The 8,549-nt window shown below is 50.2% G+C and overlaps 1 protein-coding gene across 1 annotated transcript; it reads left to right on the top strand.

Annotated features, from left to right (window-relative positions):
- The first annotated feature begins 1,229 nt into the window (after nt 1–1,229).
- LOC149425622 (uncharacterized) lies at nt 1,230–6,485 on the top strand. The gene is made up of 3 exons (XM_089645881.1): nt 1,230–1,908; nt 2,746–4,545; nt 4,615–6,485. Exons 1-3 carry the CDS (start codon nt 1,230–1,232, stop codon nt 6,483–6,485), a joined length of 4,350 nt encoding a protein of 1,449 aa, XP_089502007.1.
- The last annotated feature ends 2,064 nt before the right edge of the window (nt 6,486–8,549 follow it).

Genomic DNA, 8,549 nt, shown 5'->3' with positions numbered 1-8,549 from the left:
ACGGTTTGGACCCGGCGCCTAAATCTACAGTCTTGTGCGGACTCCCGTCCAGTACAAGTGGTCCTTCGAGCCGGGATTCTCACACGCCTTCAACCAGGATGTCTCCAACTTTACGGTCGAGCCGGATCCAAGACGATGGATCCTCAACACCATCTGCAGATGCCCTGGATGCTGGGTCTCAGGCCACGGCTGCGGTTCATGTCACGCCTGACGTAACCCCCATGCCCACGCCCAGCACTACTCCTGACATGGCACCACCTGCACATCATGACTCACCGCCCTCCACATCTCAAGAGGATGCGATGGAGTCATTGCGACAACAGCTTCGCAGTCAAACCGAGCACATTGAGAGACTTAAAGCAGCTCTTCAATCAGCTCCAACAGCAGCAGCCCCTGCCCCTCCTGGACCTTCGAAGCTCCTGGAGAGGTCACCACCATCATGGACGCAGCCCGGCCAATCGAGCCCGGTGCCTCTGGTGGACCAGAGGTATGAGGAACCAGCAGCAGCATCGCCTGCCCGATCTGGACCCGTACTCCTGGAAGGGTATCCTGCCCAAGGAGGACCCTGGCGCTTCCAAGGGTACAGCCCTGGATGGGTGCAGCCCGGCCAACCGAGCCCGGTGCCTCTGGTGGACCAGAGGTACTCAGCAGCGGCGCAGACAAGGCCAGCCGGTCCCCCGCCCTCGTCACCCTGGCCCAATGCAGGGTGGCCAAACATGATGCAGCCTGGACCCTCTGGCCCCGTACCGCCCGCCCCTCTGATAGAACAGAGGCAAGCCGTACTTGAAGTGCCAACTGGACCTGTACCTCTGGTGGACCAGAGGTACGCATCACGAGCGCAGCAAGAGCCAGCAGGCCCTGCGCAACCAGCACCCTGGACCATTTAGGGATGCCCAGTACTGGTGCAGCCTGGACCTCATGGCCCTGTGCTGCCCGTACCTCTGCCCCACCCGGGGTACCCAGCGCCGACGCCAGGATCACCTGCCGGACTGCTGGAGCAGTGGGACGTGCCATGGACACAGCCTGGACCACCTGGACCCTCTGGACCATCTGGACCATCTGGACATGTGCCGCCCGTACCACTGCGCGAACAGGAGTATGGCGTGCCGGCACGGCCAGATGGCCCGCCCACAGCCAGTACCAGCTCCATGCCGAGATTCCCGCCCCAACCTACGGCGGATGAGACGGCCCAACATACCAGAGCCTGGGTTCAGCATGATGGCAGTCCCATGGCTCAGCTGGCCTCCGCCCTGACAGAAACCATCAGAGCTTCAAGGGCTCAGGACAGCCCCCGTCCCACAATCGAGGACGATCCACGAATGGCGGCCCTTATTGCCAGACAATCTATGGCCAAGGACCTGCCTCCATTCTCTGGAGATCCACTGGAGTGGCCCACCTGGAGGGCACAGTTTAACCAGTCTACCTCCACATGTCGGATGACCTCCAGCGAAAACTTGATCCGCCTACAGCAGGCCCTCAAGGGGAAAGCCCGAGAAGCCGTCGGCCCTCTTCTGATGGACCCTGCCCAGGTTCCGGAGATCCTGGCAGTCCTGGAGCAGAGATTTGGAGGGACTACTTCACTCGCTGCTCTGATGCTGGACAAAGTGAAGAAGCTGCCCCACCTCACAATTGAGGCCTCTCTGGAGGACATCGCAGACTTCTCTGGCACAGTTCAAAACCTGGTGGCATCACTCCGCTCCCTCAACAATGATGGCTATCTGACAAATCCAGCGCTGCTCAGTGACATCGCGGGGAAGATGCCGCCCACCTTGCGGTTGGCGTGGCTGATGGAAGTGCGGCACTACGAGGCCTCCGCTACCATCTGCCAGTTTGCCGCCTTCCTGAAAACCGTCGCGAACGCTATCCCAAAGTCCGGTTTGGTTGACCCCGCGAGGTCCCTCCCACGCCGTGAACATACGCTCGCCACAACGGAACAGTTTTCGCGCAAAAACGGTGCTAAAAAACGTGATACCTGTGAAAGTTTCATAAATATGTCAGCCGCGTCAGAAAAGTTTTCGCGAAAAAACAATTCGAACAAAAGTGACACTTGTGACAACAGTTTAAACACGTCTGCCGCGTCAGAACGGTTTTTATCGCGGGAAAACAATGTTTACAACAACAATTCTAGTGAAAAACAACAGTTCGCGAAAAATAATCGAAAGCCCCAAAATTTGTCTGGTAATAATCGAATGCCCCAAATTTTGTCTGGTAATAATCGAGAAAATAATCGAAGCGGGGAAAAAGTGCAAAACAGTTACGATGAAGTTCGCGAGTTCGACAACCGCGCCGGGTGTGTTCAGTGCGGTGAAAATGGCCACCAACTTAGCGAATGTCGTACTTTCGCCGCGAAAGACATAAAAACCCGTTTTTTGACAGTTAAAAGTGCCGGATTGTGCCGAGTATGCCTCAATGGCAAACATTTTACCAAATTCTGCAAAGTTAGTGACTGGTGCGGAGTGGGGGAGTGCAGATACCCCCACCACCGACTTCTTCACAACCCGAACTATCGTGAAAATAACAATACAGTGGCAAACGTTCACAATATGTGACGCCACACCGAAAGTGCCGTGTTAAAAGTGGTGGGGGTCATATTGTCGGGCCCCAAGCGACAGATTAAAACCTTTGCGCTTCTGGACGAGGGCTCAACTGTCACCCTTATTGATGCCACCACAGCACAGAAAATCGGCACAACCGGACCTACCCGTGAGCTACGACTACACGGAGCAAAAAACATGTGCTCAACAGACTTGACGTCCCGCCGCGTGCCAATTACTCTACGCGGCGCCGGAATCTCTGATGAGTACGTCATCAAGGCCAACACCGTCCAGCAGCTCAGCCTTCCTGAACAGAGGGTCCACGGCCGCTACATCACCCCCACACTTCTCATCGGGCAAGACAATGTACACCTTATTGTCTCGAGGGAAGTGCGCGACGTTCGTGACTCTACGCGAATATTGTCACGGACGGCGTTGGGGTGGATTACCCATGGCGGAGGGCCCCCTGAACACGAAGCTGAGGCTACAACACTGGCCCTGCGCGAGGAGAGCCACAAAGACGACCTCATGAGTGATCTCATCAAACACAATTTTGCGATTGACTCATTGGGGATCACGTCCGCCTCTCGTGTAACTGCGCACATAGTACGTGCAAATCAGCTGATGGAAGATACAACCCATCAACTGACATCTGGCCGATGGGAAACCGGCCTTTTATGGAAGGAGAATAATATCACACTGCCTGACAATCGGCAATGTGCATTAAAACGACTGTGGTCTCTGGAGAGAAAATTATCGAAGGAAAAGGACTTGGCAACCGCCTATGCAGCTAAAATCAACGGACTTATAACACAAGGCCACGCACGTGAACTTACGGATCGAGAGGTAGAAAAACCCTCTGCCCGCAAATGGTACCTACCGCATTTTGCCGTAGTGAACCAAAACAAACCAAACAAGATCCGTGTGGTGTTTGATGCTGCCAGCCGCTGCCGAGGGACCTCCCTCAATGATCAGTTGCTGACTGGGCCTGACCTGCTGACTTCATTGTTAGGAAATATACTCCGGTTTCGAGAGGGAAAAATAGCTCTCGCCGCCGACATCAAGGAGATGTTTTTACAAGTGAAAATCAAAAGTGAAGATCAACAGTCACAATTGTTTTTATGGAGACCAACACCTCAACAAGAACCACGTACTTACATGATGTCATCAATGATGTTTGGCGCTACCTGTTCACCAAACAGCACCCATTACGTGCGAAACAAAGTGGCCCAGGAGAATTCTGCACTATTCCCTGCTGCCGCAGCCGCCATCCAAACAAAGTTTTATATGGATGACTATTTGGATGCGGTCGATACTAAAACTGAAGCGACAGCACTCATCACTACTGTTGCCAAAGTGCTGTCAACTGGAGGATTCCACCTAACAAACTGGGCCTCTAACGACACTTCAGTGATGGCTACTATCCCGCTTATAGACCGAGCCAGGTCAGCCATCACCATAAACAGCGGAGAAGCAGATACCGAGAGAATCCTCGGACTTCTGTGGGATCCTGTCACAGATCGATTCTTATATGCATTTCGCGATGCTGCCGATCCTGAACTGATCAGCAGGCCTACCAAACGCCAGCTGCTCAGCATTGTTATGAAAATCTTCGACCCTGTGAGCTTCGTCGCTTGCCTCACAGTCCGATCGAAGATACTACTACAAGCTGTCTGGCGATCTAACATCGGATGGGACGACATCATCACACCTGAACACAACGAAAGGTGGATGGACTGGCTGGGACTTCTGCAAGACTGCAAAGTTGCCATACCTCGGCGCTGCTTACAAAACAAAGAGAGCTTCGTCACCCTCCACCTCTTCTGTGATGCCTCAGAGCAGGCATGCTGTGCGGTCGCCTACCATACCGAGGAGATTGATGGGAACACCACAGCCACCTTTTTGGCCAGCAAGTGCAAAGTGGCTCCTCTGAAACCTCTATCAATACCCCGCCTTGAGCTACAATCCGCGCTCATGGCGGCCAGACTGGCAGCAACCCTGAAGAAAGAATGTCGCAGCAACATTGCGCGAACAGTGTTCTGGACAGACTCAACAACAGTGTTGTGATGGCTGCGCACAGATCCACGCACATACTCCGCCTTTGTGGCCAACAGACTCGGCGAGATCGACGAGCTCACCCACATTGCAGATTGGAGATGGGTCCCTACCAAACTGAACCCGGCAGACATTGGCACCCGAGACGTCAACACTCCTGACCTCTCGCACTCTGGACGATGGTTCAGTGGACCAGCCTTCCTGACCTCAGACGAGGCAGAATGGCCGCGCGAACGGTGCAAACTGCCTCAGCCTGATGATGGCACCCTAGAAGTGAGGCCTCAATACGTTGGCATCACAACAACTGTGGCAGAGACACTGCCCGAAATCAACAGATTCTCTTCATGGCGTCGACTTATTCGAACTACCTGCTGGATACACCGTTTTATTAAAAGGTGTCGTGGAAAACATCACGAACAACCTGATAAATATTTAAGAAGCGATGAAATCAAAGAAGCAGAGGCCCGATGGGCAAGAATATGTCAAGAAGAGACATTTTATCATGACATAAATGCGCTCCAGAAAGGAGATCCACTACCAAGTGACAGCCGGCTCAAAGCCTTGAGCCCCTTCCTTGGACCTGACGGCCTACTGAGGATGAATTCCAGATTACAAGCCCTCAGTAAAGTGCCTCAAGCAGTGCGGACACCGATCATATTAGATGGTGATCACGCCTATACAAGACTTCTGGTGAGACATCATCACCAGGAAGCCAATCACCCAAGTACGGAGAGAACGATGGCTGAGGTGCGAGGCAGCTACCTTGTGCTGCGACTGCGAACAAATATTCGGATGATCGCCCACAACTGCCCCACCTGCAAGATGCGCAGGAGCAAGCCAGCCCCCCCACGTATGGGGCCCTTGCCGCCATCAAGGCTAGCCCACCATGTTCCTCCATTCACAAACTGTGGACTAGATTACTTTGGGCCGATGGAAGTCACCGTATGCAGACATCGGGAGAAAAGATATGGTGCAATCTTCTCATGCCTATCTACTCGTGCCATTCACCTTGAGCTGACAACTTCACTGACCACGGACTCCGCCATCATGGCTTTACAACGCATGACGGCGCGCCGAGGCCAACCAAAAGCTCTGTTCTCAGACAATGGTACGAACTTCCATGGTGCCGACAACGAGCTGAAGGATGCCATCGAATCACTCAAAAATGATACCCGGATGAGGGATCATTTGTCAACAAAGGGGATCGAATGGAACTTCATCCCTCCAATGTCTCCTCATATGGGGGGAGCTTGGGAGCGCCTGGTGCGTTCTGTAAAAACCGCCCTGAAGGCCATCTTGCTGGAACGAGCTCCACGCGAAGAGACCTTGAGGACAGCGTTTGCCGAGGCCGAGTGGACTGTAAACAACCGCCCCCTCACACACGTCTCGGTGGATCCCAGGGACGAAGAGCCCCTCACCCCCAACCACTTTTTACTGGGAAGAGCCGGAAACCGACCTCATCTGTCACTATACGACAGGCAGGATGAGGAGGTATGCCTCCGTCGCCAGTGGCGTATTAGCCAACAACTCGCTGATATGTTCTGGAGACGGTGGCTCCGCGAATATCTCCCCACCCTGGCTGCTCGCCAAAAATGGCAACAGCCAGTCATCCCCATCAAGAAGGATGACCTCGTGATCATCATGGACCCCGCTATGCCCCGCAACAGCTGGCCACGCGGTCGAGTCCTTGATGCCACCCCTGCTGCAGACGGCCAAGTGAGGACCGCCAGGATCCAGACGAGCACCGGAATTTACGTCCGCCCCGCTGTGAAGCTCGCTGTAATCTTGCCGGCCCCACCTACCGATGCAAACCCAACAGTACCACCAGCCCAGCACCATCCCAGAGGGACTGGCCGCCGCGGACTGCGCCGTACCAACAAACGTCCTATTTTTTAGTTCAGCATAGATAAACGGGGGGAGTGTAACGGACGTAGTTGACCACATTATTTAATTTCATAAAAATTGTTTTACTTTTATAAAATGTGCCTACCCCACGCCACTGGCAAAATCACCACTCCCCGCCACTGGCCATTTTGTCCAATTTTCGGCCCAAGCGGCTTGAAAACTTTGACTCCGAATGGCATCGATACCGTACCGCCCGCATACCTGCTGCGCGGATCGATGTCCAGCATTTTTTCTATGTAAAAATTACTAGGAAAAATCAATTTTTAAATGTTACAAATGTATGTATTTTACTTGTTCATCCCCTTGGCGGTAGTCAAATAAACACTATTTTCGATATACTACCGCTGAGGAGATATTAAAAAAGCTGTTTTTCACCCATATGTATAACCATTTTTTGAACAATATTTTTACCTTTTTTGCGTGTACAAAAATCCAGGAACCTCGTAGCATAGTGAATCTTATCTCTTTCTGAGCGCTATGTTACGGGGGACCTCGGAAAAATACTAACTTAACATGTTTTACAAATTTGATCGCTTTGAGATCATTTTTACACATTTATTTACAAACATTTCTTATTTTTTGTCGTATCTTGACAAACAAAAAATCTAGTTGTCAAGATACACATTCCTATAACTACTATGCATTTAAACTATGTAATTGTCATTCATGTAAGCGTTCAAAATCTTTTCTTACTCGCAAATTTAAGCGACCACTATCACCAGTACTGCCGACAAAATGAATATGCAACATTTTTTCGGAGGCTATAAACTCATTGTTGGCGCGGGTACAACCCCCCACCACTTTTGGGCTCCTAGCCCAATGTCGGGCGCGAGTCAGGCTAATTAAATATAAGCAGCCACATAATAAAAAATAAATCAGTTCATCTTTACCACCGAAACCAAGCGTTTTATTATCTACAAGTGACTCCTGCCCAACATCTGCCTCACCACGCCAAGTCTTCTGCTCCAAGATCTTCTGGTGTTACCTCTTCAAGACCAGCCGGCCCTCCTCTGGAAAACCGCCAACACCAGAAGCGAGCAGAGACGACAGCACACCCAGTGCCCACTATTCACCAAGCCTGGGTGCGGGAGGCAGATTTCATCAAATATTACTACTATCATCATCATCGGCCGTAAAGGAGCATTCTCATCGGTTGAAGACACGGTTTGGACCCGGCGCCTAAATCTACAGTCTTGTGCGGACTCCCGTCCAGTACAATTATTATACTTACAAACTAAACCATCTACCTCTACAACGGGTAGAAACAATAAGAGATTTTGGAGTAATACTAGATTCTAGAATGTTGTTTAGGAATCATATTGAAAATATTCTAAAAAAAGCTTATAAGCAATTGGGTTTCATTATTCGAATTACAAAGCCTTTTACGGTAGCACACACCCTAATTCTGTTATATATGTCATATGTACGGTCACAACTAGAATTCGCCTCAGTAATTTGGAATCCTCAATATCAAACATATATTGATCGCATTGAAAATATTCAGAACAAATTTATGAAACACCTATCGTATCAATTATTTTTATAAGCAATAATTGTTCGCTTGAAACACTCATCCACATTGAAAAAATCTCCTGATAAAAAATACATGACGCCAACGGGACTCGAACCCGTGTCCATTCGATTTCCGGTCGAAAGCTCTGACCACTGAGCTATGGGGGCTTATTTCTTACCCGAGAAAATATTCAATATAAACTAGTGTTTCATTCAACAATTACTGCTTTTTACATTTTTTTTCACCTGAGAACAACCAACTTTATTTTTATATGAGAAAGGCAACACGGGTTCGAGTCCCGTTGGCGTCATGTATTTTTTATCAGGAGATTTTTTCAATGTGGATGAGTGTTTCAAGCGAACAATTATTGCTTATAAAAATAATTGTTATCCTTTGTGCTATGCATAAATAAAATCTTGTCTTTAAAACATTAATTTATCAAAAAAATAATAAACCTATCGTATCGTTTTAGTGACCATCGATTTGTCCCTGTCACTTTATATAAACGTAGAAAAATCTCTGATGCATTATTCTTACACAAA

This window comes from Hesperophylax consimilis, chromosome 2, assembly GCF_061612785.1.
Source record: "Hesperophylax consimilis isolate HC1 chromosome 2, BYU_Hcon_1.0, whole genome shotgun sequence".
NCBI classification, from domain to species: domain Eukaryota; kingdom Metazoa; phylum Arthropoda; class Insecta; order Trichoptera; family Limnephilidae; genus Hesperophylax; species Hesperophylax consimilis.
The sequence above is the reverse complement of the archived record's forward strand: the minus strand, read 5'-3'. Positions and strand labels throughout refer to the sequence as shown.

Bases quoted from the DNA above. Each gene is read 5' to 3' on its own strand.
- LOC149425622 (XM_089645881.1), top strand. From the start codon at position 1,230: ATGGCTCAGCTGGCCTCCGCCCTGACAGAAACCATCAGAGCTTCAAGG. The intron at 1,909-2,745 runs GTGAACATACGC...TGTGCTCAACAG, and splicing joins CGCGAGGTCCCTCCCACGCC to ACTTGACGTCCCGCCGCGTG. The intron at 4,546-4,614 runs GTCGCAGCAACA...GGCTGCGCACAG, and splicing joins AGCAACCCTGAAGAAAGAAT to ATCCACGCACATACTCCGCC.